At 39.1% G+C, this 24,124-nt stretch overlaps 1 protein-coding gene across 1 annotated transcript; it reads right to left on the reverse strand.

Annotated features, from left to right (window-relative positions):
* Positions 1-717: 717 nt before the first annotated feature.
* LOC128513082 (gap junction delta-2 protein) lies at positions 718-23,715 on the reverse strand. The gene is made up of 2 exons (XM_053486709.1): positions 23,506-23,715; positions 718-2,075 (listed from the first exon to the last, which is right to left on the reverse strand). Exons 1-2 carry the CDS (start codon positions 23,574-23,576, stop codon positions 1,232-1,234), a joined length of 915 nt encoding a protein of 304 aa, XP_053342684.1. The 5' UTR covers positions 23,577-23,715; the 3' UTR covers positions 718-1,231.
* Between the last annotated feature and the right edge of the window lie 409 nt (positions 23,716-24,124).

Here is a 24,124-nt window from a genome sequence, read left to right on the forward strand (position 1 = left end):
TTGCTTTAAGAGCATTATCAGCAAAGCAAGTTCTCTCTCCCTCTCTCAGCCGCTCTCTCCTCGTCTCGCCGATAAACAAGGTGCAACGTGTACATGCATGATTCCTCTCTCTCTTTTCTCGTAAAAGAAGGCATGCAATTCGAAACATGCCACGGACGGACAGACAAAAGCTAATCATCAAATAATAAATGCTCCCTCACAACAGAACAACACATTTCATTTGCACAACAACTTTGTAGTGTGCAACTTTGTAAACATGCCTTATTCAACGCCGTACTTTTACAATATCTCCCTTTTTTACTTATAAATGCAGTGTTGGAAATAAAAAAGCTTCGACATAATTCATAGATTAGGATTATTTGAATATAGGAAATCTCTGAATAAATTAGAAGCTTCATCCTATCTCCCGATAAAGATAAATCATTCTACTTTTATAATGATTTGGTAAATAAATAATGAGTTATAGTATATATATATGTATATAGTTGAAAGTATAAGTCATTTAAAAGTCATGGCACTAAATAGTATCACAAAGTATTTTAATAGATTCTTTTTTTTTTCCTTGTGCATTTTCTTTTTTCTTTCTCTTCTTTATGATATGATATGATACGATATGTAAGAACGATAGACTCAAACAGAGGCAGAGGACATACTGGGGCTGGGCACTGTGATATAAGCTTCAAGCTTACATGAAGTAGAATCGGAGAGAAGAAAAGGAGCAAAGAAGCAAATATCTGTTAAATATCCGTTTAGATACCCCCACATTGTTTTCTTTAGAGTGACTCACTGACAAAACCAAGCATACACAGATTTTCTTCCATGGCAATGATCCATAGCAGGACTGACATCTTCCTGCTATTTCGTGCAAAAAAATTTTCCCCCCAGCGAGTAAGAGGAGTAGTTATAAGGTGATCCAAGACAATATTGTTCCTGTAGCATGTTGCCGTGGAAGTCTGTCACCTTTCCTGACGGCTCTTCCGCTCCTCTGTCCCCTCCGAGCCCTCTTGTTATCCTTGAGACTCTCCAGAAACAAGAATCTCCAAATATATGTTTACTTACTCCTTCTTGCGCTCTCCTCTATCGTCATCATCTCTTTCATGCAACAACACAACACTATCTAAGACATGGGAATGGAGTGGTTGGTGGAAAAAGGGGCCGGTTTGGTAAGGTGACCCCCTACCCCTTGCTAGCAACATTTGACCCCTCCGTTATAAAAATGGCTAATAGAGGATCAGACGTAAGCCGACTCGCTGGACTGGGTCCTGCCCAGGTTGGGGGGCTGTGACAGGTGCGCCATGTCCTTCTTGCGGATCTCACAGGTAGACTTGCGGCGTGCCTGGACACCCCGGATGGCCGTCTTGATCTTCCTCCAGCCCAGGTGGTTGAGCTCGGCCAGGTTGAGCACCACACAGATACCGCTCACGGCAAACATGAACACCAGGAAGACCGTCTTCTCTGTGGGACGCGACACATAGCACTCCACCTCTTTTACACACGGGTAGCGATAACACTCAAAGATTCCTGGTACGCTGAAGCCATACAAGAAGTACTGGCCTGCCAGGAAGCCAATCTCCAAGGCGTTCCGGAACACGACCTGGATGACGTAGAAACGCGAAATACCTTCTTGCCGACGCACTTTGGAGCTCTTGCTGTGGGAGAGGCCACGTGCTACATTGGGGATCTCTTTGACCTCTAGGCAGTCGGGTTCATCTTTTCCACCGCTGCTGTCTGGATGCTGCACCAGGATGCCATTGACGTTGCGCACTTTGCGGGTGCCTTCTCGGCTGTAGTCCTTTTCTAGCATCGGGTAGAGGAAGGAATAGCGGCGATCACGCTGTTTAGCCGACTGGTGGACAGAGTAGGTGATAAAGCACAGACTCGGCGTGCACACCAGAATGATCTGAAAGACCCAGTAGCGGATGTGCGAGATGGGGAAGGCCTTGTCGTAGCAGGCCTGGTTGCAGCCGGGTTGAAGTGTATTACATATGAACATTGTCTGCTCATCCTCATACACGGTTTCACCCACAATGGCTACAATGAGGATCCGGAAGATCACGACCACCGTCAGTAGAATCCTGAAGGAAAAAAGGAAGAGTAGGAAAAACAAATTAGAAAAACTTGTAAAAGCAAAAATGAGGCTTCCGCTGACGTAAATCTTTTCACTGACATGCTAATTAGCCATATTTATGCTATTCAAATTAGTCTTTTTTTTCCTGTTTGTGCTTTTCATGGCCGTCTCTACTCGTGTAATGAAGTAGCCTATTTGGAAAGTGAGCGCTGACGTAGCCACGCACTCAGCCACTAATTATAGCAGCGCCTTCCGTGCCATTAAACCCTGTTTATACGGTTAACCTTCATCAGTGAATTTCAGAGCAGATGTTTCAATTCATTTACACATAATCGCAACAATTTGATCTGCGCTTGCACTCTACAGCATTGGGCATGTAGAGCACCTTGATACATAAGCATATACGACTACTTCAGAACATGTGGAAGGAAGAGACAGAGTTTGGGTAATGTGATCAGGCATGGTCAGACTGGCTGTTTTTTTTAGTTCCCACCCAGGAACGCTTCACTAGCCACCTCACTTGAAGTGAGGTTTGGACTGTACAGAGCATGTGCAGTAGCTCCCAGTCGAGTTCCTGTAATGTGCAAGTGGTGCTGGTGAAAAATTGTGTGTACAGTTACAGATGGGCCTCTTCTGCAAGTTGTCCATCAGTTTTCAAGGTTCAGGTGTTTTACTTTTTTTGAAACCTTTTTTAAAACGTTTGCACCATTCAAATATTTTACTGCAAAAACTCTGTGATTGAAATCTTCTGTTATATGCCTTTCACAAGATATTTCACAAGACATTTACCACTTGAACACCCCTTATATACAGTGTATATATATATATATATATATATATATATATATAAACCATATGCAATTAAGCATGATATTAATCAATAAATGCATTAAGAAAAATAATAAAACTATACTTTTAAATACTTAAGAAAAATTACACTTGAAAGCAATAAACAACATAATAAAACTAAACAATTTTAAATGCACTTTGATGTTTAAAAATAGATCATTGGTCTCAAGTACAAAATGTGCAAATTTATAAGGAAATTTTCAAAACACGTGTTCTGTCATTTTTTCTATTCTAAACTGGATGGACGTCATCATGATTTTCTCTGGAAAGTGGTGTAAAGTGTAAAATGCTGCATTCTTTACTGCAACGCAAACATATTCCTGTATTTTTTTATAATTAATGTTAAAAAAAAAAGAATTTAGTTGACTCAATAATGCAGAAGTCATAAAACTACCATTTAAGACTGAATTTGTACCTAAAAATATTTAAGTGCAGCTGGTACAGTATAAATGGTCTAGATGGTATCCTCTTTTTTTTACTGTTAAGATCTTTCTGAAACTAAGCGAAACAAAACCACTAATAAAAGAATACAGAATGGTTTGGCGTAGCAAGGCAGGAACAGATTAGTTTCTTTTTAGCTGTACTGTAGACTCACACAGCCTAAGGGTATTACACTTGTACCACCACATACTGTATATGCCTTTCATGGTATATGTAATAATTAATTCCACATCATTCTTATTATGCCATAAATAAAACTTATAACACAAGATTGCATTGTTAAAATATTGATAAATATTATATTTGAGCAATATCACATTCATGGTGACCCTGGTAATATACATACAGTATTACCAGAGTCACCAGGCCTTTTGTGCAAAGGTGTTTGATGAGATAAATATTGTAATTCATTTGGATAGCCCTCTTGCTTTCTGATCCAAATCATATAGGATTTTCATTCCAGATGTGTGGTCAAAGGACACAAGGAATCATCTGGCCCAAATCATACACAAATGTCCAAATCTAATGGGGGAGGGGGGGGCGTGTTGGGGTTCTAGAGGAATTTTGAGGAACGTCGGATACAGTTGAATACAAATAGGGGCTGAAGGCGTGAAAGCAAAAATGAAGGGGAAATCATTCATCAGGTATTTAGGCGGGGATGGCAGTGCATTCGTGCACACACACCCACACACACACATGTGTGCACGCACACACACACACACACACACACACACACACATAGGAGATTAAAAAATGAAATGGAAAACAAAATCTCATCAGAAAATGATTTATATAATGCTTGCACGTGGAAACGTTTAATCTGTATGGAGCCAGTAGAGGGGTTCTTGCATTAGTCGTTATTTTAATGGCATCGAATAGCTTTAGATTATCCATTGTCCCAACCTCCACCTACGCTTTCTTTTCATGACAGTTTTTTCCCGCCTGATATTGAGCATGATATAAATTTCTATTATTTCCATCCCGAATGAAGAAGGGAGCAATGTTAAACGTTGAACATATACTGCTTATTTTTCATAATGATTTAAATGATGCATTGCTATGCATTCTACTTGAATGTTTGCCTAGAGCTTTTTAACTGAAAAAACTGTTACAAAAAAAGGAAAAAGAAAAAGAAATCAGTACTGTAATTCCACTGAATGCTCTTTCTTTGATATTTAATTGCTGCAGAGGTTTTGCAGGCTGTTGCATTATATTACAGAAAATCTGCCAACTGACATCATGATTTATTTTATTCCCTGATGGTGACTGTAGCATGTGTGGGAGAAAAAGAGTAACGAAGCCAGTCACCCTGTAGCTACTTAGTCAAGAGAAGAGAGGTAGTGAGAGTGGAGTAGAGAGGGAGCTTGGGGCGGGCGGGCGAGGGGGGGAGGCTTACCCAGAACTCCACCCTTTTTTGCACCCATCTCTCTGCGCCTGTTGCCACGGCAACAGCACAGGGCAGAAAAAGAGCAGGAGAACAAGAAGAGGGAGGTCAGCATGAGCCGAAGCAGTTACTGTATGAGATAACGACCGGCTATTGAAGGACCTGCTTCTTTATCACCTGCCAGCTGCCTGAAATGGTGGCGATGAGAATTCGCACACCTGATATTGACTCGTCTATATCCACCAGTGCCTTCTATGAAAGGACACAGGATTCAAGACAACCACTGGCACCTCCTTTGTGCAGCCACCCATGAAATTAAATTTGGTTCAGTGTAATTACTTACCATCTTTCAAAGGAAATGGGATACTAAATAGGAGACGGATGACAGAGAAATGTATAAAAATTCCTATGTGGCAAAACGTCAGCTTAATCCTCGAATGGTGATGGTGTCGTGGCTTGCGGTGTTCGTGGCCAAGCTGTAGATGCTTTGGACCATGCCAATGTTGTGATTTTCCCTTTTATATATGGTTCCTTCATCATACAATCAGCTTTGTATGATGGTCCATATATAAAACCATAAATCAGAAAATTAACGCAAAAGAAAAAAAAATTTTTTAAATGCAACATCAAAATCAAATATTAAGGCATAACAGCATTACATGCAAAAAAATGAAATCAGAAAAAAAGGTCCTTACAGAACATCATTCACTCGGGTCTGATTGGACATAGTGTAAGACTTTCAGTCTGATCAAATGGGATAATTTTTTTTTTTAATAATCCAGCTTCCTTTATGTGGGTTCCTCAGATTTCAGTTTTTTTTCTCATTATATCCTAAGGGTTGCCATATTGAATCATTTGAGCACTATTTCTAGCACACGTTTCATACCCTTCCTGGTGCAAACCTCCCATTTTTTAACCCGGCTTAGGACTGGCATTGTATCCAGTAGCTGGGTGGTTTGTAGCATAGCGTTAGGGGTCTTGCCCAAGGACCTTGGGTCTCAAACCTCTGACCCTCCAATCAGCATCCTTAACTGCCTAAGGCAGAGCCTTAACTGCCTAAGGCACCACTGCGCCATCATTTTATCCTGTGTAAAGGGTCACGGCGGCCCGGAGGCTATCCCAGGAGACTTAGGGCACGAGGCGTGGTACACCAAGGATGGAATGCCAATCCATCGCAGGGCACACAGATACACACATTCACACACTCATTTACACACTACGGGCAATTTGGGAATGCCAATTAGCCAAATCTGAATGTTTTTGGACAGTGGAAGGAGACCGGAGTACCCGGAGGAAACCCACCAAGCACGGGGAGAACATGCAAACTCCATGACAACAGAAGCAGAAATCAAACCTGGCCGGGAATCGAACCAAGACCCTGAAGGTGCTATGTAACAGTGCTAACCACTAACCCACCATGCCACCTAAAAAAAGACCCTAGTGAGTTGTTATTTCTCATAGTTTCAGTTTCCCAGTTTATTCCTAAGCTTGAGTATCCCATATTTTGCTATGGGCAACTGTCGCCCAAAAACCTAATAGTAGGTGACATACATATACAGTTTTTAGGCACTATATTATCTTTATTACAAATTGTGTTATATATGTTTATCATGTCTGCATTATTGTATACAAAACAAAAAGTTACAAAGTTTTTTTTTAGATTGTGTATTTAAGTACAAAATCTATTTCCAAACATAAAAAAAAAAAAATAGCTTTACAGAAGAATATTTGCATGCCTGTAAAAAAAAAAAAAAAAGCAACTTCCAGTATTACATGACACACCAATTTTTAGATGAAAAAATCAACAGTAAAAACCATAGCTATTTTTAGAGTGAATGTTAGAGCATTTCAAAAAATACACACAATGTGATGAGAAGTCACTGGCTTAGCACTAAAGAACTGTGTTGCCATAGAAAAGCCACTTGTTACTGAGGCTAATCAAAAAGAATGCCTCGTTTTGTTGGGGAGCATTGGACAAGGGAAAAAGGTAATGTGGTCTGACGAGTTTAAAACTGAAAAAGAGTGGTTCTGGGAGCTTGAGGAATCATTTTCACACATGAACTGGCCACCAAATTGTGTCCTGTAATCAAAGCTAAATGTAATTGAATTAAATTTGTGCAGCTTTTTTTTTGTGTGTCCTTTTTGCCTTTGTACATCTGCACAGTGGATCTGACATAAAGCAATTAATATGTAATTGATGTGCAGACTTTAGACCTTAATTGAAGGGGAATAACAAAAATACATGTTCCTCCATTAGTACAGGCTTGAAAATATTAGACAAGCTACAAAAATCATCAGTATTACTATCATTATTCATAATTGGACTCAAATCCTTTGTAGTCAGTGACTACCTTAAATCTGAAACCCACGGGCATGAACCCACAACCTCCCTTGAGCTGTTTTGCCAGGGATAAATTGGTTAATAGATTATAATAATAATAATTGGTTAATAGACTGATTGGTTAATCTGACAAGACTGATAGTCACTATATACATATGTATTCCTCTTAGAGTGTGTCTCCTTTTACCCTGCTGATAAATAACTTTGAAAAGGCTAATAAAAAAAAAAAGTAAATAACAAATTAAAACAACCTCCTTAATCAGGTTATAAAGGCTTTAAAATCAGCATGATACTGTAATTCTGCTGGTTGAATGATTGACCATCTAAAGCAGAAAAGGATTTTTTCCCCCAGTGCCTTTTCCTCTTTTTCTTTTGTCATCAAAACCATTAAAATCATTGTTGTTCATCTGCTGGAATAATTGACTTTTATGCATTTATAGTGAGCTAGTTAAAGTCCCCTTCCTTGGTACTGAACCCTTTTGCCCCTGTTTTGAAGATGTGACCTTGGAAAAAGCTCCAGTACAGCTGAAGGTTACCCATAATCCAGATTAATCCACCCAAGATCTGACATGTCGGAATGATAAGACCCGTCCAATAGCACTTACAACCTACAAGCTTTAACGTTCTTAACCACCTTTATTAAGAAACCTATAAAATATGAAAAAATGCTGATCACAGAAAAAGTATACCCTATTGTGTAATCTGTCATGATTATTTTACAGATCTCCAAATTACTCCATATAACATTGCATATAGAATAAGCAATATTAATAATCTAGGAAAAAAATTATGGCAAAGACTCACTTACTAACTGTCTATACCGCTTTATCCTGTGTTTCTGGAAGAATGGTAAAAAAAAAATAATAAATCCCATAAATACACTCTTAAACCATGTGGAAAGCCTTCCCAGAAAGGTTTAAGATGTTATAGCTGCAAAAAGTGGGCCATCATTAAATTAAACTTTATAGATTCAAAATTGGATGTTACTCAAGTTTATATGCAAAATGTGAATTTTTATATATTTACATTTGGTTACACGTGAGTTTTATCAATTTGCAGTTCACGAAATGACCTGTAGTACTTCATTTGTCCAAGCTTTCCAGACTTTTCTTAGATACATGCACAAGCCAAAAAAGAAACAGAACAGAAAAAACTATTATAAAACAAGTATTTCATTATCTTTGAAAAATTCAACTGACCAAGAATTCTTCTGCTATTTTTATAGCTTAGTTTTACCTTTAAAGCCATAACAATGCATTCATTAGGAATTTCTCATTAGGCTCTCATACTATTAAATATATGTTATGTGTTTGTATTTCAAATTATCCTTAAACTGCTTTCATAGTTACAGTACTGTAGGTGTATTCATAGCACAAAACATACAGTATATACACACTCACTATATATATATATATAGTGAGTGTGTATATACTGTATGTTTTGTTATATATATATATATATATATATATATATATATATATATATTTATTTTATTTTATTTTTTTTTATTTTTATTTTTTATTTTTTATATATATATATATATATATATATATATATATATAAAATGTACCAGGCGGCATGTACATAGACGGAACCATCCATCCATCCATCCCCCCCTTAACACTGTTGCATTTTCCATATTAATAATAATAATAATGATAATTGTAATAATAATAGTAATAATAATAGTAAAAATAATAATAATAATAATGATGATAATGATGATAATAATGAGAAGAAAAAGACTCCAGTCATCATTATTAGAATTTCTTGTGCTCATGCTGTTAGGATTCCTCAATCGGTGTGTGTGTGGTCGTGGCATATTTGCAGGAGGCGAGCTGGCGTTTCAAGAATGGCTTTTATTTTAAATAAACACATAAATAAACACCGACATAAATCATATATATAACAACTATTTATAGATTGATTGATGGATACCTCGGTTCAGGTGTGCACTGCCTCACCTGGCCGAGGTGCCTGCTGGGAAACTGAGTCGGCCAACAAAAACTACAAAATAAAAACAGTGACCTCTAGTGGAGGACCCTTACAGTAGCCCCCCCTTAAACCGCTCCTCCGGAGCGCTATTGGTGGTCCCAGGGCACTTCCCTGGTGTCCCGTGTCCTTTCACCCGACCCCGACGGGCTAGCTCCCGTAGTCGACTGTGTGGCGGAGGCAGCACCGGATCGCTGTTGTAGGCCGGGTGGAGGGGGCAGCACTGTATTGCTCTGAGAAGTAGAGCCCCTGAAGACAGTGCTGTGTTGTCCCCCAATCCGGGCGGCCGATGCAGTACTGGCTTTTCTTCCGCCGTGCAGCGGTGGGTGCCCGACATCGAAGCCGGGTGCTGGACGCTGTGCTGGGGTGTCGCTCCAAAGGCGGCGAGCCTTGAATAAGGGCTACTGGACGAAGGTGGGGGCCTCCACATGAGGCCTGCTGGTGTTGCTGGGACCTCCTCGAGGCGCTCGGCGGCTGCTGCAGCTGTGGCCTCCTCGAGGCGCTCGGCGGCTGCTGCAGCTGTGGTCTCCACGTGAGGCTGAAGGGTGCTGCAGCTGTGGCCTCCACGTGAGGCTGAAGGGTGCTGCAGCTGTGGCCTCCACGTGAGGCTGAGGGGTGCTGCAGTTGTGGCCTCCACGTAAGGCTGAGGGGTGCTGCAGCTGTGGCCTCCACATGAGGCTGAAGGATGCTGCAGCTGTGGCCTCCACGTGAGGCTGAAGGGTGCTGCAGCTGTGGCCTCCACGTAAGGCGCGAAGGGTGCTGCAGCTGTGGCCTCCCCGTGAGGCGCGAAGGCTGCTGCAGCTGTGGCCTCCACGTGAGGCTCCGATTTAAAGTCCCAGCTCCCTCTGCTATGCCTTGGTGGGTCGAGCATTCTGTCACGATTGGGGTGTTGTGGCAGGTGTTGAACGCCGTGGGCAGAAGGAGCAGGCATAGAGGCAGAGGGGGAGGTGGGGGAAACGCGTCCTCGTCGCTGTGCAGCAGCGGCGCGTTGTCCTCCACGTCGAGCAGAGGCGGCGGAGGTGGAGGAAACGCCTCCGTGTTGCCGTGCAGCGGCGGCGCGTAGTCCTCCACGTCCGCCACAGGCGGCGGCGGGAGAGGGAGCATGTCTTCCAGACTGGTGAGAGGGAGAACCTCCGGGACTACAGCCTGGCTCTCCCGAATCAGGACGAGCAGCTTTTGGAGCTGCACCACCTGCTCCTGCAGGTCACCGATGCGCTCCCTGTTTTGCTGCGCCAAAAACCTGTAGACATCTCCCGTTTCTCCTTCGCCACTGTCCTGCCAGACCGCCTCGGCCTGAAACTCCCCGTCAGAGCATGGGAACCTGTTTCCTTTCGCCGCGTCACCTCTGAATGGTGTCCGCCGTATGGCGAGCCTGCAGCCTTCCCAGCTTTGCCGCGCCTCTGTCTCTCGCTGCTCCTCGCTGTCTTTCAGCCAGTCCGCCGGTTTGGCGAGCTTGCAGCCCTTCCAGCTCTGCAACAGCTCCCTCTCTCCTTGCTCCTCACTGTCCTGTATCCATTCCGCCAGCTCGGACGAGATGGTAATAGCGCCCCCCCCCAAAAACCATCTGGGGGAGCGACCTCCGCTATGCCACTTTTACGGTCTAGCTTTCTGTTAGGATTCCTCAATCGGTGTGTGTGTGGTCGTGGCATATTTGCAGGAGGCGAGCTGGCGTTTCAAGAATGGCTTTTATTTTAAATAAACACATAAATAAACACCGACATAAATCATATATATAACAACTATTTATAGATTGATTGATGGCTACCTCGGTTCAGGTGTGCACTGCCTCACCTGACCGAGGTGCCTGCTGGGAAACTGAGTCGGCCAACAAAAACTACAAAATAAAAACAGTGACCTCTAGTGGAGGACCCTTACACATGCCTGGACATTTGTTAACAATATGCCACTGAACACCTTTTTTGACCTTTTTAACACACTTACTCTTTGTCTCACTAAAATAAAAACCTGATGTTCTGATCCAGTGAACATAACACAAACAAATACTGGAGCCTATCAGAGGGGACTCTGGTTATGAGGCAGGTTACACCCTGTTTGGGGTGTCAATCAATCACAGGGCACACAAGCGCACACACACTTACAAGCCCACTCACACACTACAGGGAATTTGGAAATGGCAATTAGTCAACTTTTGGACTGTCGGAGGAAACCAGAACACCTGGAGGAAACAGACCAAGCACAGGGAGAACATACAAACTGGGGCGGGACTCGAACCCTTGACACCTACTGTACTGTAACTATGAATTTTATGAATTATTTCATTTTAGCTTACCTATAGCCTGGTCTTTAAAGGATCGAAAAATGTACATTCTGGTTTGTGCTAAACTGCTATGTGTCCAAGATTTAATTTTTTCTAAAGTGCGATACAAAAGAAACTGAACTGATTTTTAAAAATATAATATTTGTACAATCACTTATGCATGTTTGTGTGAGTACCAGCACATAATTCAATTTGTGCCATATTCCTCAAGCTTATTTAAATGTGTGTGTGTGTGTGTGTGTGTATGTGTGAATCTGCGAGTCTGATTATTCAATTTTACAGTAAACCACCAGATGCCTCTTGGCCACAGAATAGGTGCTTGGTTTTGATACATAGATATACACTTGCTAGCAAATAACAACTTGTGTTGGCACAATGTGTGTGTGTGTTTGCAAACAGGAGTATAATTGTTGCATACAATGTAAAAGTGTGTGTATGTGCTAGTCTGTGAAAACTGCGAGGAGTCTCCTGATATACGACTTTCTGTGGTGCTGGCATGATTTTCACTGGCTTTAAATATAGCTGCCGCACAGTCCTCTCTCTTTCTCTTTTTCTCTGCATGTGTATATGTGTGTGTGTGTGTGTTTGTGTGTGTGTGTGTGTGTGTGTGTGTGGCTGACCATCTGGCCATTAAAGTGTGTCTCCGTGCATATGAATCACTCGCGAGAGGTCGTGTTTGTGGTGTTTAACGCCCGTGTGTGAGCTTGTGTTTGTTTTCTGATTGTGCCTTCCAATGGTGCCAGTCATCTGTGTATGACAGTGCATCACACACACTACGGCACACACTCAGAAACGCAAACACAAACGCCAGGGTTTGGCGCTATGACATTTGTATAGTATATGAATCACAGTTGTGTTTATAGGACATTCTAATGTCTGTAATGTTTAATCCACTGGCTTTCACATATTTCCTCACTTTGGCTCATGTATACAGAAGCAATGACAGCCTATAACTCTGAACACACACACACACACACACTAATACTAACACGTATCATGCATTAGATATTTTTTATAAAACTAGATATATTTAATGAATAAAGCACTTCATGAAATGCTGTTATAGGAAAATAATCAACAATCGGGCCGTGTGATGTGGAGTTATTGTTACAATCCCTAACCTGACTCTTTTACCATAACAGCCTGGGCTTTATTCTCCAAAAGGCTTTATTTCCCTTATGTCACAGCAATTTGGCATTTGTTTTATTTCTAAACAGTTTATCATGTACTTTTTGTATGTAATTTTTTTTCATTCATGGTTGTGTATTATAGCTATGATAGTTATGACATATAGAAGAACGTGACATGTCTTTTGAGGGTAGTTCAGTCCTGTTCTCTGATGTTGGACCAGCGATAAACAATCATTCCTTCATCAGTTTCTCTTTTCACCACATCTGTCTTTAAAAGAAACACAGTCTTGTTTTCAAGGAAATATGAAAGTGCAAAGACTAAAGACTCTGTTCTAAAGATTTCCCAAAGTGTGATCCATTAAGATCCACAAACTTGATATACCTTTCTGGATCTCTTGGTAACTCATCATTGGTTAGCATCTGTGTGTTGTTGGGACAGTGAGTTCATGTTGTTCATATAGTCATTTCAGAGAGAACTGGGATAGATCTGGTAATCTTTGAATTCAGTGATCTCAGTCGGTTATTTCTAAATATATAATTTTATTACTGTAATTAATATTAATCAATTATCTATTTAACATAGATTTAGTCAAAAATAAAAAACATCTGGACAATACTAAGTACTCCCCTTCTGCTTCCGCGGGATTTAAGAGGGTAAGTACTGCAATCCATCAGCCCTTACTTATCTGATCATTATCATGTGTGAAGTTTTGGCAGTTTGCTTGTCTTGCACATTCAGATGTGTATCAACACAGTGACAAGGAGGAAAGACATCAGCAATAGTCATAAAGAAGCAACCATTTCCAAGCAAGTCGGAGTTCAACGTTGAGTAACATTGAGTAAGATTAGTCACAAGTGGAAAGCATTTAAGACAGTTGCCACTCTTCCAAGGACTGGACGTCCCAGCACATTCAGCCCAAGGTCAGACAGGGCACTACTCAGAAACATACAAGACCCAAGAGCCACATCTCAGACCCTACATACCTCATTGAGCATGTTAAATGTTAAGGTCCATAACAGCACAATTAGAAGAAGACTGAATAAGTGCAGTTTGGATGGAAGGGTTGCCAGTAGAAACCGCTCCTGTCTAAAAGAACACTGAAGCACGTCTGAGGTTCGCAAAACTGCATCTGAACAACCTGCAAGGCTTCTGGTACAATGTCCGATGGACGGATGAGACCAAAGTGGAGTTGTTTGGTCTTAATGCCTAGTGTCACGTTTGAAGAAAACCAGACAGCATTTCATCAGAAATACCTCATTCCCACTGTCAAGCATGGTGGTGGAGGGGTGATGATTAAGGATTGTTTTTGCAGTCACAGCATTGACTCCAGATCTTCTGTCACTGCATGAGTTTGTATTTGACCTTATAAGTTTTACATTACAAGCTGTTTAGGAATGGATAAGCGGTATTTAGTCCATAAAAAGTGGTTATAACAAATACATATTGGTGGATATTGGCTGCAATAATAGGCCACAGACAAGTCATGAACTCAATTACTATGAATATTCTAATTCATTTGATCATACTAAACTCCAATACCATGATGTCAAGATTAAATTGTTTTATAATATTTTCTTCTGTAGTAGGCAATGATGTCTAACGCAGCTCGGAGATGACATTCTCAGTTCATATTAATTCATCTGAGCGCTAGTTGTCATCAATAATCTCCTGTGGTGTTGCATTACTTGTCCCAGTGGAGGCAATGCCCACGCAAATGATATGAAATCTTTTTTAAGGCAAGTTGTAATGAAAAATGTCAAATACATAAATTTATTGGGCAATTAAATGCTGACAACAGTCATGTATTATTATTATAGTCTAAGTGACTCCTTCAACCATGGTGAACACTATAGTATTACCATTTTACCCACTAAAGAGTCCTAGTGACTATCTTGGTACTCTAAGGTCACATGGTGCTTACCATAGTAGTGTCTGAAGTACCTTGGGGATTTTATGCTATTTTATGATATCTACTATAATTTACCAGAGGCTTAGTGTTTAGCACTGTTGGTCCAGGTTCAATTCCCACCTTGAGGTCTGTGTGTATAGAGGTTGCATGTTGTTTCTATGCTTGTTTGGTTTCCCCAAGGTACCCTGGTTCCCTCCCACAGTCCAAAGACATGTACAGTAGATTAGGCTAATTGTTGTTCCCAAATTACCTGTAGTGTGTGAATGTTAACCAAAGGTTACAACAGTCGTAAAAATGGAAATAAATACACTGGTCATCATTGTCCTCCACGGCTGGACTACAGAGGTTCCTTAATGGATGGATGGATGGAATATAATAGAATTTTCCATAATAAATATATTATGAATAAAAAAAAAAAAATAAAAAAAAACTTCAGAAGATGACCTAATGACCTTCTAAGGACTTTTAAAGATTTTTCTATAAATTACATAAGGACTCATTTGCCTAAGCAACTGATATTAGCTTGCATTAAAATATTTAACATTTAATATACAAACTAATTTGGTAAATGAATTCATGCTGCAATTAGGACTAGCAAACAAAGTTAAGCCTAAATTTATGCATGTGTTTTTTTTTTTGTTTGTTTTTTTTTTTTTTACAAAGGTTCATTATGTAATAAAAAAAAGAAATGCTTGCGGCGGGAGTGAAGCAATGGTATGACCCATTTTAGGGGTGCATAGAAACATTTAAATCCAGCTAGAAACACACATTTTAATGTTTACATCTCTACTGTTAGACACGGTGTAATTTATATGATTTTTCTTCTACTTTTCTTTATTATTTCTTTTGCAATCGTAAGTTAAAGTCTAATGAATATCTCATCAACCATCAGTAAATTAAAAAAGATCCACATAAGTGAACCTAGTTTTCAGTGTAAATCACTAAACCTTAGACAAAGCATAAGTACATTTTGGGTAACTCCAATTCTTTTGTGTTGGTAGCACTTACAAACATCCTAAAGAATTACAACTGCAAAGCCAATTATTTAGTTTTTGCTATACTTTTATAAACTTTTTTTTAACCCTTTTGTTTACATTTTCCTTTTTTCAAAAATATTGAAACACATGCCAGACAGATGCATCTTGTTGCCTAGGTGTGCTCTGTTAGTTGAATTTACACAAATTGAATAGCACTTAATGCTTAGGCCCTCCTTTTAGGCCCTGGGTTTACATCTCTGAAAACTTAATTTGTTGTTAAAAAGACTGGTGAGCTGTCTATGGGAGAAAAGCTAGCTATTTTTGAAGCTGAGAAAAGGGAAAATCATAGCCATTGCACCGATTACTGTACTGGCAAAGAAATAAACCAATAAGGTGGGAACATGTAGAAGGTTTTAGACCAGCCAAGAAAATCAGAGAGGACTATATTTTTGTAAAGGCAAAAGACTTTTTCAACACAGATGAAGGGTTCTTCACAACAACCTATGTGGATGTTTAAAAAAATCATAATTCACGACATTAATGAAACCCATTGAGCACTTCTGGCTGTCTCAGCGCACTATACTGTAACTACACTTTATCTTGAAAAGGTCACACTAAATAGAAAAGTTGGTTTGCAAATTTTTAATACATTTTGAAAAAAATATTTATAAAATTTGTTTTCAACTGAATCATTTTAATTGCATAATACATTCATGAATTTAGCAAGGATGCTAGATAGCCACATTTTATGTACTTGTATTCTGAAAAAAAGTTCCTTGCCTTGTTACTGTCTATATTTAACCATTGTGAAAAAAATGAAAACCTCGATAAATAGAAATAATGTTGCATGACGTAAGCACATTTTCTAACTGATGAATGATTTTTTATTATTTGAATTCAATTTACTATGTTTTTCTAGTGTTGGAAAATTGAATGAAGCCATATAATTGCAAATATAGGAACTATTGTTGGAGGAAACAGGTTCTATTATATTTTCATCTCAGGGCAGTTTTAACATTCATGCCCTCAATCTCTATTTCAAAAGCTCCACTCAGATGACCTTATAGGCAGTGAAGGATAAAATAGAATAAGACAGATATAAAGGCTTTTAAAGGAGTATTCGTCATTCGTAAAAAGAAGTGCATCAGTTGATGAAAATAGAACCCATGAAACTATAACAGAAAGGGGAAATAAATAAGTGGCTAATCATATGGATGGGTGGATTGGTAATAGATGGATAGATAGATGAAGCATAGATTTTACTAATAATAATACGAATACATAATTCTGGATATGTTTGCTGTGTGTGTGTGTGTGTGTGTGTGTGTGTCTTTGCCTTTTATATTTTTGTGAGTGTCAGCCAAGTTGGCTTCAAATCCACCCCTGGTATGTGCCAGAGTTTTCCATGCCAGCTTAACATGTTCGAGCATTCTTATAACAGCTTGTCAGTTTAGGAGCATTTTGCTGTCAACACTGATGTACACTACAACAAGCAGTTTTAAATATGTTAATTAGCTCTCATGGTACTGTATGTCTTGCATACAGCCCGCAATAATCCTTTGTTATAAATAAGGGGGAAAAACTTGACAGAAAGGTTCACGAGGCATCTGGTTTCATTTGATCGAGATTGGGGATGTGCATCAGTTTAAGCCACGCCCACTTTGGGTTTAAATGTGAATACAGAGCTGAATATTTGGAGCAATGAAAAGAAACACTACAGCTTTATTTGACCAGGTTCTGTGCTCTTGTGATTGACAGTCTTTTGCATTGTTCTTCATTTATTTCGGGTTAAATAGTAATGCATTCACTTCAGCCACAGCAGATTGAAAAAGATTTATTCAGCTAATGGGTCTCAGCTGAATGACTTCTCAGAGAATCTCATTCCCAAGAAACGCACTGGTATGAAATGTTAGTGGTGCAGGAAAACAGACGCTTTTATTGATCTACTGTCCACCTAATGCACTGACCCCAATCAGGTAAAGAAAACAAGAAAATCGGACTTGAGCGTTTCATCCTGTCGCCTGTAACGGAGCACAAATGCTTTTTAGAAAATGGCCTCCTTAGGGGATCATCGGTGCATTAAGATGAGCAATTCATTATGGACAGGTTAGTATTAAGGCAGCATTGTTTGAAAGGCTTGGATCTCATCTGCGATGACTAATGGATATATTGAGCTCCGTTTAAATAAACATGAAATCATAAAGGCCAATCTCCATTTTAGGTTTCATAAAAGCTCTACTGCTAGACTGCTAGACGGAAACACAAAGTTCATTTAAATACAAAAGAGTAAATAAACGGTTTTAATTTCTAAACTGACAAGAACACTCTGTATCCTCTTCACCTTGGCAATTTGCTTTGTCAACAAATATATAAGTGCATAAAATCATTATCTGATTTGTGAAATCCTCTTTGTGCGTTCAAGTCAAACTGGGACTTTTGATTGTGCAGAATGACAGAACACAGTTATGGGAGTAAAAACTACCTTTATTTCTCTATATAATCCCCTGCTATACCAATGCACTTATCCCAAATTTTCAACAGTACTTGGTTTTTATTAGTACACCGAAGACGTGATCGGACTGCCTGCTTCACATCTTAAAAACTGGCCTTTGTTAATGGCACAAAAATGTTGGAATGGCTTGGAGTGTGGACGTGGCTAAAACTCCCAGCTGAGTTCCTGTAACACATAATAAGGGTCAGGGGTAGCTCAGTGGTTAAGGCACTAGACCATAGTTCGGAAGGTCCCAGGTTCAAACCCCATAACCACCAAGTTGCCGCTGTTGGGCCCTTGAGCAAGGCCCCTCAACTGCTCAGATATGTAATGAGATATATCTTCATTTACAAGAAATTTGATCACAAGTCTGGGTTTGACTTTCTTTTTATTTTTTTACACTTTAAAAAAAAATCTGTATTGTCATGTTCGTTGTAAAATATCACAATGAAAATAAATATTTAAATAAAAATATGCTTTTATGATGACAGTAAATTATTCCCAACACATTTTTATATTGATAAAGCCAATTCATATTTGAAGCTTGCTCCTCTTTCCCTAAAATGGCAAAAACATGGTTAACTTTACTCTTCCCAGAGAAACCACTTCTCTACAGTACTTTTTAGGAAGCAGAGCCGTTTAAGTGCTGAATTCCCTATTATAGACATAAACATTCTTCTGTTTTCACAGTGAGAGTCACAGTCTCGTCCCATGGAGTAATATATATTTGCAAATATTAAAGGAGACTATTTATGATATTCCTTATGTCTTACCCAATAAATTTGCGAATAGGAATGTCACCCCGAAAGAGCATCTTAAGTCAAATATACCCGCTCTTAAAAAAAAAACACACACACACATTCTAGGTATAAAACCAAAGCGAGTTGCTATAAAAAGACGGCTTTCTAATTATAGTCACAGGATTGTAATCACGACTGCTTGCAAGACTCACACACTTGAGATCACAGAAACCTGATTGCGTGCACTGAGGTGCAACTGAACGGTGTAGAATAATGAATGAGAATGTGTGTGTACAGTGCAGTGATTCTTAACCCAGAAGTGTATTCGGTTTGAGCATGGATAAGGTTTAAAACCTAACTGCGCAAATCAGTGTCATGGTCATAGCAAGAGTCTGTCTAATCAAAGGATAAAATGAGGTGATAAAAAGGATCAATGCACAGAGGATGGAATGGAGATAGATGTTTCCTTACGCAAGAAACATATCGAAGCATGCATGATTTAATTGCGTTTTATGTCCCTTGACTAATGGATTGGCATTCTAAATGCCCGGGTTTGCTTGCAAGTGTATTTATTAACAACAATAATGGTGCATTAAATGTACAACACTTATTGTATATTAATTTTCATTAGTACAAGTATTATGGAAAAAAATGATAGAGCACAATAACAAAAAATGGATTAGGTCAAGGCTTCAGCACAAGTGGTGATCTACTCACTCCGTCCTATCTTAGTGTGAAATCGACAGTGATAATCCTTTGACCAAAATATCACTCTTTGGTTAAAAAAAATATGACAAAATAGCTGCCATGATGGAGTCATTTATTTATGTTCAAGGGCACACAAAATTAGCAACAGGACTCCTAAAGAGGCATATAAAGACAATTGATCTCGGTTTAAAATGGCTGCTTGAACACAACACATTTTTTTTTAATGCACATTTTTTAGAACAAGAGAAGGATAGTGACTGCACTTTCATAAATCATTACCAGATAATGATTGTGTGTTTCCAGTGTTAACTCGTCAAAAGCGTTCATGGAGCTGAAGGTCCAAGTGCACTCAAACGTAATGTCATGACATTCTTTGCTAATACTAATACTAATCAGCACTTTACATAGCTTATTGTGCAAAAGTCTTGATCCACCCCTCATTTCTACATACTAAATGTAATTAAATTATGTAGATTAAATTTTAAAAATGAGAATGGATTAACTCAGCAGCAACCTCATTTCCCCTCTTGTCTGTTCCAACCACTCAGCATTCAGCATCACCAGTACACTAATCACCAGCCTGATCACCATCTCTCACCGTCTGCACCTGTTTCTCACTGGTTCATCCTTTAAGTTAGATGTTTTTTTGTTTGTTTTTTTGCTTAAATGATTCATAGGTCACCTAAGGAACAAAAACATTTATCTGAAATAGGGACTAGACTTAAAATAAGAGCAGAAGAATCTTTCAGGAAGCCTAGAGAACTATTCTTCAAGACAACTGTAAAGGAAAATACAAGAAACTCTGACACAAGACTTTTCAACAATAATACTGTATATTCGTTTGAAAACCTTGTGACATTGCAAGAGTTTGTATTTTATTCCCTAAAAATGATGTAAACACTTATGAGATCATGTGAACAACATGGGATGATATCGGGTGAAAATATATGATTTGTGTAAAAATCCCATGCAGTAATGAGTAAGTCATGTAAAAGTGTACATGAAAATTAATGAATCATTTGTAAATAAATAAATAAATGAATGAATGAATGAACAAATTAATGAATAAAAATGTAAAAAATATTATGATTTTTTTAAACCAAAAAAAAAAAAAACTGCTACTGTTTTTATTAGAATTATTTAGATTCGACGATAAACAGGGAGATTTCTAAAATCTGGGTTTTACTTAGCTGGTTTCTTAGCATGCTGCCTTGCAGGTAGCATTTGCGCTCGGCACTAAGTGTGGTTTTGGTGTAAATTTCTCAATGTCTCAACATGTCAAACCTTTATTGTCACGCGTACCAGCGAAACTCAATTTTCTGTGCACAAAGAAACTCCTCTCTTCTTAGTCATTTCCCAGCATGTTTGAGGGAAATGTTGATATTCATGTCTCATTGTGTCTTTACTTTGCTTGAATAAATGACTAGCTAGTCAAGTCGCTATCCTCCGCCATAAGCGTGTGCTTGAAATCCATATTGTCTCAGTTGCTTAGCAACAGTGTTCTCATGACTTTAATCATATGAAAGACTTCCGTTGCTGAAAGCAGAAATTGAGAAAATCAGTTCAAATCTCTGACACAAAGATACAGGCAAAGTTCATTCAAATGAATATAAAATGTAAAATATTTTGCATTTAAAGTGGTGTGCAAGGGCAAACAGCTAAACCCGGTCCAGGACTTTTGTTTATTAGGAGTGTGTTGTTGCTTAGTAACCATATTCCTATGCTGTGTAAATGACCGGCTTCATTATCACGTGAATATTATAGAATATGAATCCAATGAATATTCTTTGTTGCTGAGAGACAATGTACAGCTCTAAAGCTCTGATTGGCTGACCAATCTTAAGACATAAAATCTTAATTCAAGTGTGTGGCCCAACATGTATTTAATTTCCCCAATCAAAACTTATTTCTTATGTTTAAACAGTTCATGTCTATAAACAGCAACAGAAAGAAGATACAAAGCCAAAGTAATTTTTGATTGTCACTTGCTAATATAACTACCAACATAGTTGACCTTTAGCTTCGGATTAGACAGTTGCCCATGAGGCACTTACATAGTGCTCTGGTTCAGTGCAAGTCAGACTAAGGATTTTAATGACACACACTCATTGTAAATACCGCTTTGTCCTGTATACAGGGTTGTGAGGAGCCTAAAGCCTATCCCAGGAGACTTAGGGCACAAGGCGGGGTACACCCTGGACAGGGTGCCAATCCATCTCAGGGCACACACATATACACACACTCATATGCTTTTTCACACACTATGAGCAATTTGGGAATGCCAATTAGCCTAATCTGCAGGTCTTTGGAGGAAACCCACCAAGCACGTTGGAAAATATGCAAACTCCATGCACACAGGCCCCGAGGTGGGACTCGAACCCGGACCCTGGAGGCGTGATCCGACAGTGATAACCACTAAGCCACCACGCCATCGCTTTCAATGACACCAAATGAAAAAATGAACTGCTATTATCATAGGCAAAGAATTCATTATCTAAACAAAAAATATTTACCATAAAATACATGCCTCTTCTTGATAATAGTTATTATAAAAAAGTAAGAATAGTTTTTTTATACTGTAATGTTATATATTAACGTTATATATATTATAGCCTGTTGTATACATTGCCTGGAACAGATTTTTGGTCCAAAGAAATCATTAAAGTTTTTGTAATTGAGTTCCATTCAACACATTATTAAAACGTGGAAGGATAGTGCTGAAGTGTTACTCTTGGTACAGTTGCATCATAAAAAAATTGGCAGCTACAATTAGAGAAATGTTTAATAGTGACAACACAAATAAATGAGAACTCACAGGATTGGGACTAAACAGACGTGTGGCCATAAGAAAACCACATGTTAGTGAGACATAATGAGACATTGTGAGTTGTTAGAGAGCAAAAAGATGGAGGAGGGGAAAAAGTGTGGTCTAATGAGTCCAGATTGACCCTATTCAAGAGTGATTGTTGGCATCAGGGTAAGACGTTAAGCACATGAAGCACTGCACCTGCTGTGCATAATGGCCACTGTACAAGCCTCTGGAGGCAATATTATGACCAGGGGTTGCTTCAGTTGGTCAGGTCTAGACTCGGTTATGATAAGTGGCAATGAAATGAAGTCAGCTGATGACCTAAATGTATTGACTGACCAGGGTATCAGATCTATGGATTTTTTTCTCTCTCTGATGAGACGGCACATATTCCAGGTAAAATAGTGCCAATGGAAGCATGAAGATAAATTTTCACACATGAATTGGCCACCATATTGTGTGCTGTTATCAAAGATTAGGGTAACTGAATAAAATATTAGTGTGTGACTGTATTTTTTGGCCATATAGTTTCGCATAGAGTATTTATAGTGATACAGAAAATTGACTCACAATTACCTTCTTTTATTAAATTCTTTTTATTAAAAATTATATTTAAAATTTTAATTAAAATGACAAAAAATATATCATGTTTTTTTTTCTTTTTCGGTAACAAGTTGAATATTTTTGTACACAATATACAAAAAGCGTATGTGTTTAAATATTCTCTCATTTCAATTAAATATTCCTCTGTAATGGTATGTAATTGCGATTGCAGTATGAGTTTTTTGTACATGTACAGGTCGATGTTTTTAAATACTGTAACTTTAGATGTTTGGATGAAATACTTACAGTGTGGTGTGTGTGTGTGTGTGTGTGTAATCGATATGAAATGAGGTTTCGCTGTATTTAACGTAATTTAAACAGCAGCAGTAGTGTGTGTGAGTGTGTGTGTGTGTGTTTGCTTTGCTTATCCTACAGGATTAACTCAAAGCCCCACCAGCATATGATCACCCAGCACATCACTCTCTCTGCCATAAGCCACAATAACGGTCCAGTGTCGACAACTGAACAAGAAATGCTTGTAACAGTCTGAGCTGTTTTCATTCATCACCATTTCAGATTGTGATTCACAAGACCTAGGTCATACAGAAAGTGAGGGTCCAGAGGGGATCTTATCTAAGCTGGGTATATAAATATACTGTATATGCACTGAATATGTTTAAATAATATGTCAATATTTTCCCTCCTTGGCTTCGACAGATCATTTTCCTTCCTGAGCTGAATGGAACAAAAGGTCTGTGATGAAACGGTCTCTTTCATGATGCTGACACATTCCACACGCTGGGAAACAAATCATTTAAGCGCAAACACAAAGAGGGTTTCTTACCTCCCAATCATAGTAGAGTGCTGTTGAACAGCAGCCTCTAGGAGGCGTTCGAGGATGGTCCATTCCCCCATGGCTGGATACTGGAGGCATCCACCGAACACTACGAACTGGCTCGGTGCTGCTCAGATCTCCTCGGGATCCACAAGGCTCGATGTCACTTTCTCCCTGGAGTTGAACAGCAACGAGAGGAAGCGAGAGAAAGAAGGAGAAGAGACTGTGCGGTCCTGCTATGAGGTCTTCTGGATGGAGAGCTTCTGATATCCCATGATGAGAGAGTATGTGATGGAACTGAAGCAAGCCTCACTCCACGTTGACCCTGGATGCCCCTAGACTTTCACTCCTGCTTACTCACGTCTTAAACTAATGCACACTTTCGTCTGGCATAATCCACCAGTAGGGCATCACACAGTCTCCATCAGTCACAGTATTAGTTACTCTACATTTATCTTCCTATCTTTAGATGTGACTGTCCGTGTCTGGAAATTTCACTGCCACATCTACGTCTTTATCCCTTTCTCCCATCCTTTCATTTCCTTTCCTTTTTTAGCCCTCCATTCTTTTTTCTTTCTCTCTCTCTCTCTCTCTCTCTATCTTTACCGCTCCCTCTGACCCTTCTGTC

Source organism: Clarias gariepinus, chromosome 25 (assembly GCF_024256425.1).
Source record: "Clarias gariepinus isolate MV-2021 ecotype Netherlands chromosome 25, CGAR_prim_01v2, whole genome shotgun sequence".
Taxonomy (NCBI): Eukaryota; Metazoa; Chordata; class Actinopteri; order Siluriformes; family Clariidae; genus Clarias; species Clarias gariepinus.